Raw genomic sequence first — 19,410 nt, 5'->3', positions numbered from 1 at the left:
AGCTTTGTGCTGGATTTTTACTTTGTGTTTATAAACTCAGGGAGAAGGGGCGGGAGAGCCGTGCTGCTTCCCAGGCTTGTCTCGCTTTCGATTTTCCCCTCCTGGCAAATTCCTGTCGTAGCGTGGTCGGGTGCCTCCAGGCTGCCGCGGCTCGGGATAATGAACCAACCTGCTTGCTCGCGACAGCTGGAAATCTGAGCTAGCAGCGATGGCAAAATAAAAAAAAAAAAAAAAACAAACAAAACACAAAATAAGAACAAAGCTGGGCTGTGATGCCGGCGATGCAGAGGCCGCTCCTCGAGCATCCTTGCTCCCAGGTGTCCCTGGCTTTCCACAAGGCACCCCATCTGCATCCGGGTCCCCCAGCCCTTCCTCAGCTGCTGACCGAGGCGTCGGGCTGTGCCGAGCCTTTGCCAAAGCTGGGGGGGGGTTTATTTTGGCCTTGTTCATCCCTTTGGTTTCTTTGTCTCCTTTCTCCGTTTGTCCTTCCCTCCTGGGAGGGCTGGATTTGGGAAAGGGGTAGCAGGGGGGACATGTCCCACCAGTTGAATGTCAAGGAGTGAGTGGCCCCGTGCCGGTCCCCCTGTTATCCTCCCCTCCTGGTGAGCAGCCCTGGCATAATTATTGATTTCCTCCATTTATCCATCACAGAAGGCTGGAAACGATAGCAGAGCACAGGATTTATAAAGTGATTTTTTTTTTTTTTTAAATAATAATTACAAACATTGTGTAATTAGTAGTAGAATAATTTGCCAACACTTAAAACAAGGGAAACGTTAAGTTTTCCCAATCAAATTGTTGCTTGTGCTGAGAACTGGGTCTTTTTGGTCTCTCTGGCTGTGCCTTTGCCTGCCTTTTCCCTGCGCTGTGGTCTGGCCCGATGCCCCTGTACTGTGTTGGGGCACCCAGGAGAGGTTTTCTCGGGTGATGAAGGTGATGTTGGTTTTGTCCCATGGGTGAATGGCAGCAAGGAGACTGTGGGCTGCCTTGCCGTATCGTGAGGACACAGGACCCTGCTCCCCCGTGCCTTGGGGTGCACCCGTCCCAGGGTGCTGCAGCTCCCTGCCCAGCCACCCTGATGCCTGGGTCAGGGTGAGCACGCCAAGCATCGCAGGGGCTGCGGAAAGGCCCTTTTTTGCTTTTTGGGGTGGTTTTATTTGTCTTTTTTTCTCTATGCTGCTGGTCCATGTACTTCCCACGACTGGGAAGCATCTCTTTTCCAGCCTCTGTGCCGACCCCACTGCCTCTCGCCTCCTGCAGCTTCCTGTCCAGCATCTTATTCCAGCTTGCCCAACCCACGAGTGATCCCTTTTTGAACGCTTTCTCCTCTAAAACAAGAGGGGAAAAACCAAGAGGTAAAAAGAAAGTCCTTGCCCTGCCCGTCTCTCCTTCCACCTGCCCTTGGATTTGGTTTAGCGGAGCCACGGCTTTCCAGCTTGCTTGGGAAGTGCATCCCTCTCCCCAGTCCTGGTTTGGTGGCTGTGGATGTTGCTCCGGCCGGTGGCGAGGGTGGCTGGCGGAGGGGTGCTCCGGTGTCCCCCGGGGTGTGATGGCACCTAGCCTTGTCCCAGTCCCAAGGGCAGGGTGCCTGGCGGGGCTGGCAGCATCCCGGAGCTGGGTAGGCGCATCGAGGGCTGGGGTGCCACGGAGACCCCCACCTGCAATCTTAAATAATTGGGCTTAGAAACCCTCAGCGCTTCCTCAAACTCTTTCCTGGGGACCAGAACAAGGTCAACCAGTTTGTTTCAAAACCTTTCGGTCTCGATCTGCACCCATGGACACACGGTTGATGCACTGGCAGGATGTCTGCCCGGCAGCTCGGGTGCAAGGGAGTCTCTGCAGCTGCAGCTGATGCTCATGATGCTTTAGGTGGCTTTGCGGCGAAAATGTTTCTCTGCGAGTTTGGTAGTAGGATTTCAAGTTTTTCTCCTTGAAAAAGCTTGTTCACTGGCACGGGGGTGGCCGGCATGCCGGGACTGCGGCGGGTCTCCTCCTCCCCGTGCATCGCTGCGCCTCTGCTGCTCCCACGGGGCTTGGGTGCCTGGTAGACACTAACCATCAAAAAAGCTGCTTTTAGACTGAACTGAGAGCATCCATGCAGCTGAGGCACCTTCCACCCCTAACAGCAGCGGAGATGTCCGGGGGGTGTTTTATTCCGCGTTTAGTTGAGCCTCCGGCTGCTCAAAATGGGCCTTTTCCTCCCTTTTTTTTTTCTTTTTTTTTTTTTTTTTGCACATTATCAAGTTTCCTACCTCCTCTCCCATCCTGCGTCGGCCCAAGCCAGAGCTCTCCCCAGCTGGGCTGCGCCGGGAAGCAGCAGCTCTCCCAGCTCTTCCTGAATCCGGACGGTGATGCCGGAGGGATGGAGGGATGCTCCCCTTTGTTGCAGGGGCTTTGCCTTTGCCTGGCAGCGATCTCCCTGTTTCCACCGCTGGGTGGAACAGGCAGCCCAGTTTTACCATGGCCGTGCTGCTGCGGAGAAGCATTTGAATCACCGTGCCTCCAAAAAAAAAGAAAGAAAAAGAGAAAAGTGTGATTTTTCTTAAATTATGCCTTAATGAAGGCATCCATTAACCCCTGTAATAATTTCGCAAAGAAAATGTCCAGGAAAACCTTGTTAAATTTTTTTTCTAATGAGTGTGATGGGTTTTAATGGAAGTCTTAATTAGACATTATTAGCCAAAATGTTCCTCCGGTGTATTCAGGCCCTTTTCTTTCCCCCGGCACAGGGACGGGGAAGGACTGTGTGTCCTGGCTGCTGCCGGTGGGGAGGCTCAGGCACCACAGCCACCGCTCTCTGGCTCCGTCCCCAAATCCTGAGCGGGTCTGGGTCATCCCTGTGATCCAGACCCCTCCAAAGGAGAAAAGGAGGAGAAACCTGGAAAATACCCAGGAAAGGTGTGAGTGGAGGCCAGGCGAGCATCACAGGGCTGGGCTGCCCTTGCCAGACCGTCGCTGCATGTGGCCTCGGAGGCATTAGGGAACGGCCCCTGAGCTGCGATGTATGGCTTTATTTTTCTGCATATCATTTTTTTTTTTTTTCCCCTCCTCAAATTGTACCATGGGCTATTTATGTATTCTTCCCCCCCACAATAGGAATTTTTAAGTGTTATATTGATGCCAGTCTTAAAAGAGGAAGAAAAATCACCCATCAATTCCCCCCCCCCCCCCAGGGTCTTTTCATGAGCCTCTTTACAAATGGGGGCATAAATCTGCTTCCAAACCCTTGGCTTGTTAATGGTCCATCTAGGAAACTTTCTGTGGTAGCTGAAGTGCTTGGGGAAACTTATCTTTTTGGGGGATATCGGGGTGCAAAGCTCCGTGTACGCTTGCAGGGGCTGCCATGAGCACCGATCCGTGAGCATCCCTGCGGCGGCAGGGCTGCAAAACCCCCACGGCTTTCCTAACCTCATCCGCTTACACCAGCCCAGGAGACCCGGCTCTCACCCCGCTGCCATCGTGTCGAAGGCCCTTCGCTCTCCGGCTGGAGCAGGGATTGTTCTCCCGGACAATGGGAGAGCTGTGAGGAAGCACAGGATCCGGCCCGCGTCCGGCACCCACATTGTTCCCACTCTTGTTTGCAAACAGCCAGCACCTGGCAAACCCAGTGACTCAGCCCCGGGGAGTTTTAAAGCCTTTCTATAACTTTTTCCTTTTTTGTTTTTTTTGTTTGGTTTTTTTTTTTTTTTTAAGTCACGAGAGGTCTGTTTTGGGAACGGCTTTGGCCGGCGCCGTTTTGCTGCTGTTTGCTTGCAAGGGATGGGGATCTTGCCCCATGTTCAGAGCTCCACCGCACCGCACAGCCCATGGCAAGCTCTTCAGGAGCCAGCGTCTCTCCCAGCTAGCTAGTAATAGTAATTACAAATAATAATTAAAAAAAAAAAGTATTTTTTTACCCCAGCTGGCTAGTAGTAGTAATAATAATAATACTACTAATAACGAAAAAAAACCCGAGTTTTTTTTACTCTAGCTGGCTAGTAATAATAATAAAATGGACTTTTTTTTCTCCCAAGCCATGAGATAGCTCATCGGCACTCCCCTCTGCAGGGCATCGTTTGGGAGCCGTGCCCTGGGGTTGCAGTCGGGCTTTGCAGGTCTCCTGCAACCTCTGCTTTGGGAAACAGGCCTTCGCCGATGATGTTTTAATAAGTGAAAAGACCCATTGCATAAAGGCAAGCCCTGAAAAAGCCGCGGACTAGGTGGAGCGAGTCACGCTGCTGTACCTCGCCCTGCTTTCCCCTGGCCGTCAGAGGAGTTTTGCATGGGTTGGACTTGCCAGCTGGGGCCTGGGGCACTGCGGGTATGTGCAGAGGAAGGATGGAGCCCACCAGGGTGAGGGAAAAAGAAAACTAATCAGCGCAGATTACTGAGGTTTTAATTTTCTGCCCTCTCCAAACCCCCGCCTCTGCTGCCCGGGTCGTTCTGTACCCGGACGGTGACAAATGGAGCGGTGCCGTAGGTGTTATCTCTGAGTGTGTTAAAAGTGGTCATTTATCACGCCCGTGTCTTGTATCTCAGAGGATGCGTTGAGAGCAGGAGCGCGGTGATTAAATCAAAGCATCGCTCGCGCACTTGAGTAAGGCTTTGGAGGAGGGCTGAGGAGCCATGGGAAAATCCATCCGTCTTCAGCCGGTGCAGCAGACTCATGGCCAAGAAATGATCCACGCCTTGGCTATCGGAGCATCAAACCAGACTAAATATTCAGTTGTGGGCACCTCAAATTAAGATGTGCAAACCCACACGAGGAGGGACCTGATTTTCCCCCAGCCTGGGCTCCCAGGGGAGCCTCACCCAGCGAGCAGCAACTGAGAAAGTGTAATTAATGGCATGGGGGTGGAACCGCATCGCTTCGTTTTCATGTTAAGCCCAGGACTCACCTGCTTGTGTGATATTTATCATATGGAAACGTTTTTTAGGAAGGAGAGAGCTGTGGGTTGGGGGTAGGAGCTGGTCACCTCAGTGCTTTTGGCGTGGCTGTGTCCTGCCTGGGCATCGCTGAGCTCCCGTGGCAGCATCTCTGAACAGGGAGCGATGCTTGGGGTAACGTCGTCCTCATCTCGTTGCTCCCTGGGGCCTCTCCAGTATGATGCTCTGGTCAGTGTGGGCAGAGCTTCGCTGTCTCCTTGCTTTCAGGCAAGAGTTGCAAAGCCTGGGGCACAGGGCTGTGTGCCACACCAGGGGCGGAGGGCTCCGACCTCAGGTCTGGTTTCTGGGCTTTGCTGTCTAAAACTCATCCGTAAAAGCAGAGGCGTCCTGGGGAACCGATATACAAGGGGAATTAGGGATTGTATTTCCACCCTAGCTCGACTGGCTTTCCTTTGCTGGGTCTGCAGCCGGAGGGTAAATTGCCTGTGAGGTGAGACTTGATATCGACTTATTTTGATCTGATTTTTTATTTTTTTATTTTTTACTATATTATAGTACCTATCTGCATCTAGGCATGATGTCACCGAGGCACTTAAAACCAATTGCTCGATAAACCTGCCCTGGACGTAGCTTTGGGATGGGTTGATGCACGCTGACATGTGCGTCCCTGCTGTGGTGCAGAGGGAGCTGGTCGCCCTCCTCGGGAGCTGGGATTACTTCGATGTTTGTGGGTTTTGCTCTGATGCAAAATGGGGAATCTGTTTGAAAGCTTGAGATGGTTCTAGGCACGGCAAAAAGGTTCTCTGCCTGTCTGGGTGCTGCCAGGGACCGTCATCGTCTGGCTAAACCCAGATCTCCCAGTTCTGCTACAGGCATCTGTTTCAGCATGCCGGGCAAGCGGGGCTGGTGCTCGCAGTGGGACGGTGGTGCTCGGACAAGGGCAACAGCTTGAGACCTGGAGCTTTCAGAGACCTCCTGCCTCCACATCCGACCTACTCGTGAGCTCTTAATCACGTATATTATTTAAGACAACTTATTCTTGGAGAGCCCAAGATGCAAATTATGTTTCACAGCTAAGAAAAGCTTCCAGAGCTGCCTACGTACAGTAAATCCTTGCAATCTCAGGTGGCTTTGACTTATGTGTAACAGATGTTGAGGATGGAGGAGACTACATTTTTTTGCCCGCTTGTTGCCACCACTGGCGTGGGACACGGGTGGGGATTTTGGCAGGGAGAAGCTGGCTGCGCTCAGAGATGGGGTTAGTGGGTGTTGTCCCACCCTGCAGCTTTGGGCATCTCTCCTGTCCCCGGTGGTGGCACCAACATGGACAGTGCCAAGGTGTTCATGCCATCTGCAGAAGGTCCTTTCCCTGGCTGGGAGCTTTTGAGCAGGTTGCCTTCCTCCTCGCTGTGGCATGAGGATGAGCTGGTGTGGGAATCATAGAATCGTGGAATGGTTTGGCTGGAAGGGACCTTCAAAGATCATCCTGTCCAACCCCCCTGCTGTGGGCAGGAACATCTTTCAGTAGGTCAGGTTGCTCAAAGCCCCAGACAACTTGACCTTGAGCACTTCCAGGGATGGGCCATCCACAACTTCTCTGGGCAACCTGTTCCAGTGTATCACCACCCTCATCATAAAAAAGTTCTTCCTTATGTCCAACCTAAACCTACCCTCTTTCAGTTTAAAACCGTTCCCCTTGTCCTATCACTATAGGCCTTGGTAAAAAGTCTCTCTCCATCTTTCTTACAAGCCTCCTTTATATATTGAAAGGCCACAATATGGTCTCCCTGTAGCCTTCTCTTCTCCAGGCTGAACAGCTCCAACTCTCTCAGCCTTTCTCCATACCAGCAGTGTTCCAGCCCTCTGACCGTTTTCATGGCCCTCCTCTAGACCTGTTCCAACAGGTCCATGTCTGTCTTGTGCTGAGGACCCCAAAGCTGAATGCAGTACTCCAGGTGGGGTCTCACGAGAGCAGAGTAGAGGGGCAGAATCCCCCCCCTCGACCTGCCAGCCATGTTTCTTGTGATGCATCCCAGGATACAGTTGGCTTTCTGGGCTGCAAGAGCACATTGCTGGCTCATGTCCGATTTGTTGTCCACCAGTCCACCAAGTCCTTCTCCACAGGGCTGCTCTCAATCCACTCATCCCCCAGTCTGTACTGATACCGGGGGTTGCCCTGACCCAGGTGCAGAACCTTGCTCTTGGCCTTGTTGAACTTCGAGGTTCACGTGGGCACACTGTTGAAACCTGTCAAGGTCCCTCTGGATGGCACCCCTTCCCTCTAGCAAATCAACTGCACCACTCAGCTTGGTGTCATCTGCAAACTTGCTGAGGGAGCACTCAATCCTATTATGTCGTTGATGAAGCTATCGAATAGTACTGGTCCCAGTATGGACCCTTGAGGGGCACCACTTGCTACTGGTTTCCACTTGGACGTTGAGCCGTTGGAACGCCTCCTGCTCCAGCTCCGTCTTGTCAGTGAGCTGCAGAGGATGAGCTACCATAAGCTTTCCACCCTTGTGCTTCAGCCTGGAAACTGCTTTGAGCTGCTCCTTGCTCTGTCCAGCAACGCTTGCAACCAACAATGACCGGATGGTAGTTATGTTGGAGCTGAGTTGCGTTGAGTTACCATAACCTGTTGTCTGCTTTGAATTCTCTTTTGAACTCCTTGCAGTCTGGGGTCTCGGTTGGTTTGTGCCGCTTGACCGCAGTGGCTGCCGAGGTGGCTCCAGTGCGTGGGGTTTCCAAAACACCGGCACTTCCACTGTGGGATGAACGTCATCTCCACCTCCTTCCTTTGCTCTTGATCTGCAAGCTGGGCTCTGCACTTGGGACCGAGCATCTTTTGCAAGCCAGCCTCATGCAGGAAAGAGAGGGTGGAAATTTGGCCCTGGCCAAATTTTCCATTGGTGGGTGCGATGCTGCAGGAGAACCTCAAAGGATGAGGGACATGGAAGGGGATCCAGCTGTTTCATCTTCCTCACGGTCCCCTCTCTTCTGCCCCTGGCACCCCAGCAATGCACTGCCCGAGGAACCCGTCTGTTATTTTCCCTTTTTCCTTGCTTCCTATTTCTATCTGGTAGTGGAGCCCAAGTGCCACAAGAAAACTTTTTTTTCCAAGGTATTTCTTTTGTAGCAAATGCCGTCGGCCGTCGCGGCGCCCGGTGGCAGCTGGGCTCGGCTGCTGAGGGGTTGGGATGCTCCTGGGACCGGCTCTCCTGGCAGCTGGAGCAGGGTTGGGAAGAGTTGTTAAGCTCAACCGTGTGCAGAGAGAGGGGAATTGGGAAGGAAAGTAAAAATTTCCATGGTCCCCTGTGCTTTCCCATGCTGTTACATTGGGGGTGTTGGAAAGTTGGGATGAAGGTAGTGAGGTGGGGACTCAGCCAGCAGCTTCTGGGAAAAGGTGCTTGGAAGTGAGCGGTTTGGGCAGGGAAAATTTTAAGAGTAGAGCGGAAAGGGAGAGCATGGATGGGGAAAAATAAATAAGTGAAAGGGAGACGGGTAAAACTTTCAAAAATTGCTTTTTACGTGTTTTCTGGCTCCAGGAGATTAGGGCTGATAAGAGCCACTCGGCAGGAGCAGGGCAAGTCAATGGCAGCGGCCACCATTTAACTGCTTAGAGTGGGAAAAGAGGTGTTATTAAAAGAGAGAGAAATCGTACAAAATATATATAAGTGATGCTCGTATCTAGAAATAATAGTAAATTGCACCAACTGTGGGAAATACGGCTTGCTGCCGAAAATGCCACCCGCAGGGGTGGAAAGGGAGCGCTTTGCTCAGGCCTGCGTGGGATGATGGAGGCAGTTACCCGGGGCCGGGGCCGCGTGCGGGCAAGTACATGTGAAGGCAGGAGCAGACGGTGCCTCTGGTCCCCTGGTTGGTGCTGCGTTTCCCCTCTGCTCTCCATGGCTGGGTAGGAAGGCGCCTTTCCTCTGAGGAATAGTAATTATGGCTCATTCCGTTATAGATATTCATAGGGGAGCTCTTTTAATTACTTTTCTAATTAATTCCATGCATGGGGCTCTTGGGGTGGATGAGGGATGTGGGAAAGCAGTTGCGCCTTGGTCGGGATGTCCCCCCCATGCGGGATCTGTCCCCCCCATGCGGGATCTGTCCCCCCCATGCGCGGATCTGTCCCCATGCGGATCTGGGCACGGTCCTCAAGCAGTCAGCCAAACCGCAGCCCCTGAGGCTCATCTCTGCCAGGATGGGGGTGGGGGGGGTCCTGCTCCATGATGGGGCATCCCACCACCCCAGTGCAGCCCAAGGCATGATGTCCTCCAGTGCCGTGGCATGGACACAAGTAAGCCATGTGTCTGCGTGTCCCTGCCCGTGCCGGCATCCCCGTGCCGGCAGCACCAGCCTGGCCCCGCGTCTGAAGCTCTCCCCCAACCCCATCCCGGGTGACTCATCCGTTACAGCGTCAGCACTAACGAGGAACCACTTCAGACGTAATTAATAAGCACTTGATGTTCTCTAGATTGAGGGGATACTGCGTGGCGTGAGCTGGCAAAGGAGGAAAAGGTGCTTAATTAGTTCCTATTAGGAACGGGAGATGTTTGCTTCCCAGTCAGGAGGGGTTTGTGCTTCAAGGAGCCCAGGGGCGATGCCGCCCTGATTTCCCAGTGGGAAGAGGGGCTGGAGTTACGGGGTGACATCGGTGGTTCCCGAAATCCCCAGGGGGGCTCTGCCAGTTGCAAAGCAAAGATGCATCGTTTTCAGGGGGCTGCTAACTACAGCCCCTGCCAGCACCTCTGTACCTGGGAGGAAGAGCTACTCTCTGAGATCCACCATGAATTTTCGTGGCAGCTCGCTTTCCTGCTCATTAGGTGGCTCGATAGCTCACGTAGGCGTTGAGGGGTGAACGCGATGTGCCGAGTTAAGTGGTACATGAAAGTATCGGCTCTTCCGTACGGCTTCCAGTCCGTGTCCATCGACTCCTGGAGTCTCACGTTGCTGCAGTTGACGAGGGAAATAATCTTGCTCAGTGACTCCTGTATCGAGCCCGATGCCTGGGGTGGGACTAGAGCATCTTCTGGGCTTGTGTTTTTGGGACATGAGCCCTGGCCTGAATCTTGATCCCCACAGTTGTTTGCTCCAAACAACTCATTGGGAAGTTTGTTGCAGGTGACATTGCTGTGCTGGGGATATATCTGCTCACCAGGACCGGTCCTGGTGGTCCCCTCTCCGGCTTGTGCTTGGCCCGATCGACCACAACTGGTGTAATCTGATGCACATCAGCATCACCAAGGCGTCGCATGAGCGTCGCTTGCCTTCATAGCACCAGCCACCTTAAGCTCAGCCTTAGTTATATCGCCCTTATTAAAACCAAGCATGCCTCAGGTTGCGAGGGTTTCCTGCAATCCAGATTACAGCTGTGCCTGTGGTTAAGACAGGGCTCCCGGCTGTGATAAACCACCCTGTTTGTTAAAAAGGGGCGAAGCGGCGGGGCTGGGGGTGCTGGAGGTCGGATGGGAGCAGCCTCTGCCTGGGCAGACCTCAGCTTTCCTGCCCTGCTGCTGGAGCCTCAGTGCTTCCCCCAGCCGCTCTGCTCCCGGTGCCGCCCGGCTCCCTGGCAGTGCGCCCGTCCCGCTCACCTTTTCTCTCCTTAAATTGTTTTTCATCGCTGGCGTAGGATGAGTTTCTTGGCTTCCTCCCCACCCCTTAGCTCTGGTTTTAATGTACAGCAGAGATGTAAAAGTTCATCTAGTGCTGATCGGGGCGGGGAAGCCCAGGAGTAGGGGGTTGGACACTGCTGTCTATTTACTGGTAAATCAACCTCCCCTTCCCTTATATCACGTCCCCAGGGAGAGCTGTGCTGTGGCATTTAATTTGCGGCTACTGTTCAGATAGCTCCCGGCTCCGCTGCCCATGAGGGTTTGGGGCAGCGATGACAAACCCAGCCCCATCCTGCTGGCAGGGCTGACAGCCCCGGCAGAGGGGAGAGCCCGTGGCAGGCTGCAGCCGCTAAATATGTTTTTAAAGAAGAGTATAAGGAGGTTAAATAGCCTCGAATGATTGCCGAGAACTTCATCCCCCCTTCATTTGTTGATTCAGAATAATAAGCTCGGGCAGCATTAGGATGGTGAGGAGCATCCAGTGCCAATCACCGCTGTGGCCACGCGACTGCTGGTCGCTCCACCGTAAACCTCCCTGCGTACGCGGATGAATTGTCTAGTGTTTGACCAAATTATTTAGTGTTTGATCACTGAAAGTGCGTGCTCTGAGAGAGTGCCGGCCTCATCCTTCCCTGCAACGGCTCCCTCCTCTTCTCCATAGCGGTGCTTTAAATCCCGAGGGCAAGAGCTGAAACACCGGGGAGAAATGGAAATGGGCTTAGGGGGTCTCCACGAGCTGTGCCACGTGCCCGCCAGCCGCATTTCACTCTTGATTTCAAGTGCAAAAGTGCTGGAGCATAAGGTCGGGCATCATTATTTCGATGGCTGGTTTATGGAAAGGAAGGGAAGCCGCTGGTGGTGGGGGGAGCTGCAGTGTGAGATGGGGCAGCCTCGGCCCAGTGCAAAGTGGAAACTAAAGGGGAGCAAAAACCGAGTGGGAGAAAAGCGATTTGCAAAAGTGACCTTGAGAAGTGTCGGGTTTTTTTCCCCTGTTGACTGTTTTGGAGAGCAAAGCGAGTTTCCTTGCTCTGTGGCGAGCTGGCAGCCCCGCGGCACCGTCTGCCCAGGGCGTGCGTGCTCTCCCCTTTCTCATCCAACAAATGGAGCTGGGACAGATTTTGTCTTTAGACCTTCAAAATCCCCCCAACCATGAAAAACAGAGAAAGTCAAGCCCAGAGTGGTGATTAAATGGGCAAGCGTGGACCTGTTGGGAAGACGGGTGCTGCAGGCAGCGAGCAGCAGGGCACGTGGGAGCCAAAACCAGCTGCTTCCATGTCCTGCTCTAGGCTTAAACTCGTTGTTTAGGGTCATGATACCAGCTAAACACTTGGTGTCGAAGCTCGTCTGCATCCAGAGAGCCTTAATTTTCCCAAGCCCGCCTTCCTGGAGGAGAAAGCTGCTTCTGGGTAAGCATCGGCTGTGTTTTCCTTGCAGCTGAGTGCGCAGGGCTCGGTCTGCGAGCACCTCGGTCCGCCCCAGGGGAGCAAATCCTTGGTTGATGAGGGATGGGATTTTCGGGAGAGGCGAACGTGGATGCACCTGCACCCTGTTGCCTCTAACTGGCCTCGCACAGCTACCTACCCCGCAAGCACCTTTGAAATCCTGCCCTGCTTCAATTCATTTCTCATCCATGAGAAGAGCAGAAAAAAAACCAAAACCCTGAGAAGGGAAAAACCACATTGAATTTTACTTTTCTTCCACGAATAAACCATGGCAGGCCGGGCTCAGAAGCCACTGACTTTAATTTACATCTGTCCCAAGGCATATCTAAACCCATTCCTCCAGAGGTGAGGGGCTGGTTTAATTAACCGGCTGCGTCACCAGGAGCCGGGGCCTCTTTCCTCCGTGTGTCGGGGAGAGATGCAGCCTGTCGCCCGCAGGATGCGAACCCAGATGCTGGGAAGCTCATGTTTATCTCATGCGTTTCTGCCTATACAGCGCTGACATACAGAAACGCAACGCAATGAGGCGGGCGCTGTTTGTAATTAGGTTAGGCGAGAGTGGCTCTGGGTGATCCGAAACCGCGAGAATTCGTGCGTTTGGCTGCAAAAATGGTGAAGTTTGCACCAGAATGAGGTTTTATCCCTTGCTGGGACAAGGCTCTGCTGGGGTGTCCCGTCCCCAAGGTGCCAGGGTTTTCTGGCATTGCTCAGGGGCTTCTGCTGAGCTCCCTCCCCAGAGGAGCAAGTGTCCATCTCTCTGTCCGAGGATGCTTTGGGTCTGGGGATGCTCGGACTCTGGCATTTCCCCATCTGGGTCCTGCTCCTCACCCTGCCCCAAGGACTGGATGTAGGAAAGGAGATTTGGTGGCTAACGGCATGTTGCAGGGCCCGTTCTGATCCCTATCTCCCTTCTCGGCACGGTCAGGAAGGCAGGATGCGTGCGATGGGTACCCTCCCACCCCTCCTCGCTGGGGCATGGCATTGCTCCAAATACAGAAACCTCTCTGGATTAATTTGCGGATGCCTTGCGGAGGGTGGCATGGCAGGACACCCGCCGGTGTTGCTGGCTGCCTGCTGAGCTCACTGCGGCCGTGCCAGGGCTGAGGTGTTCAGGAGAAGCACTTGGCTTGATATAAAAGGGAATTGGATCATTAAAAAGTAGCGATGGGGGGAAAAAAACACGAAACAACCCCCCAACCCTCTCCCCAAGAGAGATGCGGGAGGGAAGGGATGATGGGAGAGAAGTCAGGGATGCAATTAAACCTCCGGCAACGGGTGCCCGCTCCCTGCTTGGATGTTTGTGGGGAGAATAATGAGGGAGATGAAAGCGGGGTGGGAAGGCAGCACCCTCGTTGCCCTTTGATGATGGGGAGATGGCAGCCCCTGCCGGGGAGCGGCGGCATGTGGGTGACAGCTTGCCTGATTCTGCTGTTTTTTCCCCCAGACTGCAGCCTGCATCCCTGGTGTCATCATCACATCAAAGGATCGAAAACTAAAAACATTGGTTGTGTTACAGCCGGTGGCAGCGCTGGGGCTCTGCAGCCCCGTGTGTGTGTCCCTGGGGGACGCAGTGCCACCGGTTCCCCCGGTGCTGCCTGCCCGGGAGGGCGAGCGGGAGCCGAGCCAGCAGCCGCCCCGGAAAGCTGTGCCGGCTGCCGGAGTGCCTGCCCCTGTAATCACAACATCCTCTAAATGTGGTTTTTCTATAGCACACAATTTCATGTGGGTGTTTATTTGCCTGGATGGTGTCTTTCAGCTGAGAGCATCTAGGAGGGCTTCCTAGCCTGCATGCAGGCTGCACGTGGAGGCAGCAGGACAGGGAGGAGAGCTGCCTTGCCGCTAAAATACCCGGAATCAGAAAATCTCCATTGGAAGGCTGAAAAATTGATGCACTTTTTTTTTTTTTCTTTTTTTTTGGTGCACTTAAAGATAAATACATTTTGTGTCAAAGGTGTCTGCAAAATGTACAAGGGGTTTCTAGCAAGCGTCTCCTCTCTTTGTTTAGGTTTCATCCAAAATTGTGAGCTTTGTGCAGAAAGTGTCGGTTTTAGGAGCCAGGTTTTTTTCTTAATGAACAATTGTTGTTTGCAGAAAGCGGGGAAATGGCCTTGAATCCTTTTCCAGTGGGCTGTAAGTGCAATGAGCCACAGTTCCTCCTTTGTTCGTGGCCCACGGTGTCCTCAAACCCAAGAGGGCACCTTCCCTGCTGCCCATCTCTGGGCCCACGTGTCTTTTTGGAGCAAGGCTTGGATCATCCAGGCTTTTTAGTGCCTTTGCACGTGGCAGTCCTCTCCACACCTCCAGCTTGCTTGAGGGCATCACCTTATGCAGCACTGCTATGTCTAACCCATCTTTTCATCTCCTGCCATGCCAGCGTGACCACGGGTGTGCTTAAACACACTGGGTTTGCCCTGCAAAGGCATTGGACCCAAAAGGGAATCCAAAACAAGCATGAATTTGGGAATACCTGGCCAATGTGGTTAGCTCTGCCCCAGCGGGGACATTAGCGGCACGGGAACGATGAGACAGCACAGACTCAGTTTGCTGCAAGCGAAGGGAGCTGTGGCAGGGTGCCGGCAAGGGTTGGGGGGAGGAGGTGGGCTCGCTGAATCGCGAGCTGAAGTCTGTAATTCTTTGCAGAAGCTCCTATTTTAAAACCTGATACGGAAAAATGCCACTCTACGTCCCCAGGGAGCTTTAGAGCAAGTTAATATAGAGGAGATGTCTCCTTTCTTTCTTTCTTCTTTTTTTTTTTTTTTTTTTTTTTTTGACTAAAGCTTCCCTGAGAGAGTAATTAAAAAGTGCAAGTTCCAGGTGCTAACCGAGAGGATTTAGTTTGAAGAATGAAACGCTTGGATACCCCCGTGCTTGCAGCCTTTCTGCAGAGCGTCTGGTCTGTTGACAGTGGCTTGCCTCGGGCAGGAGCAGGGGTGGATGAGCAGAGAGGTCCGCTTACCTCCGGCTCTTTCTAGGACCCCTGGCACCCGAAGTACAAGGGTGCAGGATACACGCTGTGAAGACAGGAGAGTTTTCAGCAGCAAAAAGCCTCGCGATGCTGCTGCATGCCACTACTGCTTCAATAATTCATCCTGCCCCGTGCAAGCTGCGGAGCGAGGAGGGAGGCAGCGATGGGGATGCAGGTCTGTGGTGCCTTCACTGGGTGTTTTGCCCGATGTGGGATGTGGCCGCATCCCCACCCCAAGCCTTTGAGGGGGTAAGAGGGGCAGCTCTGGCCGGGAGTCCCCCAGCTGCCTCCAGCCCTGTGGGGCACTGCAAATCGGCTGCCACCCCTACCATCACCCCTTGGGCATGAGAGCGACTTGCATCTATTTTTATTCCCCCCAAAAAACCTCCAGCAATGACATCTTGCTGCAAGAAGCCTGGGTTTAAGCAGCCCTCCAGTGATGCTCCCTCCTACCCCCAAATGCCTGCATCAGCCCTGGGAAAGGGGTCCTGCCGGCACACCCCTGGCCCTCGCCACCCGGGATGCGTGACATCCCCGGTGTGCAGGCAGGACGACTGAGTCGCAGGCAGCTTTTGGGTTATGAGGGGGGGATTTAAGGGCTGAGCAGGCAGCCTGGGCGAGCGCTCAAGCCACTGGGCGGCATGGCCGGGTTTTGTGCCTCATCATTTACAAACACACCCCTAGTGCTTAAACGCAAGGAAATGGATAGTTAAGCACATCATTAATCTTATCCAGCCCACATAATCAACAATGAATTAATTCTTCTCCGAGCTGAAGAGATGCAGATTGTGCCGCAGCCTGGGCACCGGCAGAAGGAGCCTGTTTCCACAGGGAAAGCCGAGGCAGAGCCTCGTCCCGCGCTTGTCCGAGGTGCTATTGCGGATCCGGACCTTGCCAGCTCTGGGAAACTTTCTTGCAGCAGCCCTTAAATCAAGGCAAACATTGCGCTTGCTGTTAGTGGGGTGATTTATTGCTCCCTCCTGGGCTTGAGCCCTCTATCTGAGCCTTACACTCGGACTGCGCATTTACCATCTGAAGGATTATGCATCCCATGCTGCGCGGATCTCTGTAAATGGTTTTGGCTTCATCTTTGGTGTGAGGTTCATGGTTCAGCTCCCCTGGAAAGAAGGGAGACACGGGCAACAGCGAAAGCGGAGGGCTGCAGCCTGCGGCAGCTTTGGGAGGAAGGAGAAGGCATCAGCCTCCCCTGAAACTGCGGGAGACTTTAGGCAAGCACAGTGTAATTACAGGAGAGAAAAGCTAATTGGTAATAATAACAATTAAGAGCCACGTGCCTGCAGATTACAGGAATTTACGGATAAGCGAAGTGATAAAAGAAACCTGAGGACGCTGGGTTGCAGAGTGTACTTTGTTCAGGTATTTTGACAAAGCATCACTTGGATTAATTGTAGTTAACAATTAACAAACCCCTTCAACCAACCCACCAACGTGCCCCTATGCTTAAAACCGAGGCGTGTTCATAGTGCTGCGACCCTCTTGTCTTCCTCCCTCCCTCTCCCATCCCCTTCCATCAAAATACAGGCGGCCGTTCCCTGGTACCGCTGCCCTCTCTTTCCTGCTCCTCCAAAGAGCCCAGCACGTTTCAGGCACGTTTCTGAACATGTCCTCCAGCTCTAGAGCGCGCAAGTCACCCGTTGCACGTCTCATGGATGCTGACGCTTGCTGGCGGGAGCGCAATGCTGCTGGGACGTCGTGGGGAGGTGCTGGTCGGAAGGGAGAGGTGAAGAAATGGAGATCCACCTTGAAGTCTTGGTGTCCACACGTGGTTGTGTCTCCTCCCTTGTGTGTCTGGTGTAACTCTGTGCTTCCTTGTGCTGTTATGGGGCGTAGGGCTGTGTGCTTGGCTCAGGGAGGGGTCTGCATCCGGCTGCCTTCTGCTCTGGCATCCTGAAATTCCTCCTCAAGCCCTCCTGTCCCCAGCCAGTGTCCTGCAATGCATGGTGACCCCGCGTGTCTAGCTGCTTGTCTGCACGAGGTGGTGGGTTATGGCCGAAGTGCTTCTGTAAGAGGCCGTACGTGTGGGATGGGTGCGGTAGGATGCGGAGGACTCGGCATTCCTCCCGTGGTGGGGAGGAGGAAGGGCAGCATGAGATGGTGGCTGGTCTCTCTGGGATGCCACGTCCCCACTCAGCTCTTAGTGCCGTTGGAAAGAGATGGTTCATTGCAGCCAGTTGAGTGCCTCAGGCGGGGGAAAAAAATCCCCTGAATAATAAAATTGTAAAATATTGTTTTGATTTATCCTTTTTTATCATCTTTTAATATCTGGAAAGACTGTGTGAGCAAGAGGCCTTCATGAGTTTTGAATGACAGGTTAAAGGGCTCCAATAAAGATTAGATGGTCCACTATCTCCCAAGGAAATTGCATCAAAGTGGTTACTCCTGCTTGCTCCTATTAATTTCCTCTTCATGGCTGCTAGGAGATGCCTCATATCCTGATGCAGCAGACAGGGGCTAAGAGGCACTTTCCATTATCTCAATCATCGCCGTGTTTATGAGACACTTAGGGTGTTTCTCTGCAGAGCCGTGCCTTGGAGGTGACAGCATCATGGGGGCAGAGCCAGGAGCCAAACGGAGGTGGGACCACCCCATGTGCGAGGCCAGGAACAGTCTCCCTCCGGGCGGGTGGTGGATCTGGATGGAAGTCTGGTCCCTCGGGTGCATGTGCCAAAATACAGCCATTCCCTTCTGCAGCCTTCAGTTTTGTAGGGGTCACCTGAGGGTTTTGTTAGACGTCAGGGATGGATGAGCATCCATTCATCAGCGCCTAGTTGGGGAGGACCGGTGGGGTGGGGCAGGGACGAGGGACCCCATCTTTGTCCCTCCGTCTTCACCCTCTAACTGCAGAGCAGCGAGAAGGTTGATTAATGAAACCTCCCCCTGTCGCTGATTAAAGCCTCGCCGTAACTGTAACTGGAGCATCTTCTCGCTTATGAATTAGTTACCATCTCCTGCTTGAATGAAGTCGGAAGCCAAAGGCCGGGAAGGTTGTTAGCCCCAGCCCCGGGCTGCGGGGGATTAACGGGATGGACCCGTAAGACACTGTCATGGGCATCACATCACCTTTTTAATTAAATATTCAAATTTTGCATGGAAAAAGAGATGCGAGACCTGAGCCATGCCGTTGGGGTGGTGGAAAGGGACGTTTCGGATCAGCAGAAGGGGAACGCTGTCCTGCCCCTGCGTGTCCGTGTCCCCATGGGTGCTGCTGGGGAAGGGGGTCCCGCAGCCCCCCGCCGTCCCCCTGCCTGGGTACGAGCAGTGGGGAGCGAAGCAGCTGCTGCAGCCCCCGTGCTCTGCCTGGCTGATTACTGTATCATTGCTCTGGGATTTCAGTGTTTTCCTGGTGGGTCCAGAAATAATTCCTGGCCAGCGTGGAAAATTACGGCCATCCTAGCTTCATAGGAAGGTGCTACCCTGTTTAGCTCTGATACAGGTGTGAAGCTTTTCTGTGTCTTCTTTCTTTTGTTTCTTTCTTTTCTTTTTCTTTCTGCCCCGTTTCAAGGACAGGACCTGCTTTTGCCTCCGCCGCGAGATGGTTCGGCACCCAACTGCTTTCTTCTCCTTTCTCTTGCAGCCTGCCCAGCGGGGACGTTCAAGGCCAGCCAGGGCGCGGGGGTCTGCGCACCGTGCCCCTCCAACAGCCGCTCCACCGCCGAGGCCTCGCCGGTCTGCACGTGCCGCAATGGCTACTACCGGGCGGATTTCGACCCGCCGGCAGCTGCCTGCACCAGTGAGTAACAGATCAGGGTTGGCAGTGGGGGCTGCAGGGTCTCGCTCCCCTCTGCTGCTGGGAAGGCGGCAGGGATAAAGTCTCAACCCACGAGCTTTTTCATCTTATTTTTCCCCCCGTCCTGCTGCGGAGGGGAGCGAGAGAGCAGCTGGGTGGGTGTCTGGCAGCCAGCCGAGGTCAACCCACCGCAAGGGTTTAGCTTTGCGGAGGGCTGGGGTACCCGTACTGAGTACCCATCCCTCTCTGCACGGCATGGCACCACCTCCACGTGCTATAGTAACACTCCTCGCACCACCACAAATCCCTTCACCGCCACGCCAGCATAAGCAGATGATGTTGCATCACCCGTTGCTCTGCTTTCCTGGGACACCACCGTGGCACGCACCAAACGATGAGCGATGGGACGGCCCCGCAACCCGCCTCTCTGGCAGCCATTTGAGTTTATACTTCACCCTGGCAGTGGCAGTGATGGCAGGGAGATAGTCCCCAGGATAAATTAGAATTTAAAGTTATCTGCTGTTGCTGTCTTGTTCATAGTCTTGCAGATGGAGTATTTTTTTATAGGGGGAAAGGGTGCGTTAAGCGTTGCTATTCAGTGTGGCGTTGCGTGCGATGCATCGCTGCTCGGCTGTCTGCCTGAGCTGCCTGGGATGGCAGCAGCGGCCTCAAGCCTGTCTTCTGGTGAGAAAAGAGCCCAGGAGAGAAGAAAGAGCTGCTGTGCTCTTCAGCCTGCTGGGAATGTAAGTCTCAGCCTCAACTCCCCCCCTC

General features: G+C 53.7%; 1 protein-coding gene across 1 annotated transcript in view; it reads left to right on the top strand.

Moving 5' to 3' along the window:
* EPHB1 (EPH receptor B1) overlaps positions 1-19,410 on the top strand; it is a 75,058-nt gene that overhangs the window by 35,678 nt on the left and 19,970 nt on the right. Inside the window, exon 4 of the mRNA XM_050902193.1 lies at positions 18,487-18,642. Coding sequence (XP_050758150.1) covers positions 18,487-18,642 — 156 coding nt within the window. The remainder of the gene's footprint in view (positions 1-18,486; positions 18,643-19,410) is intronic.

This window comes from Gymnogyps californianus, chromosome 10 (genome assembly GCF_018139145.2).
Source record: "Gymnogyps californianus isolate 813 chromosome 10, ASM1813914v2, whole genome shotgun sequence".
Taxonomy (NCBI): Eukaryota; Metazoa; Chordata; class Aves; order Accipitriformes; family Cathartidae; genus Gymnogyps; species Gymnogyps californianus.
The sequence above is the reverse complement of the archived record's forward strand: the minus strand, read 5'-3'. Positions and strand labels throughout refer to the sequence as shown.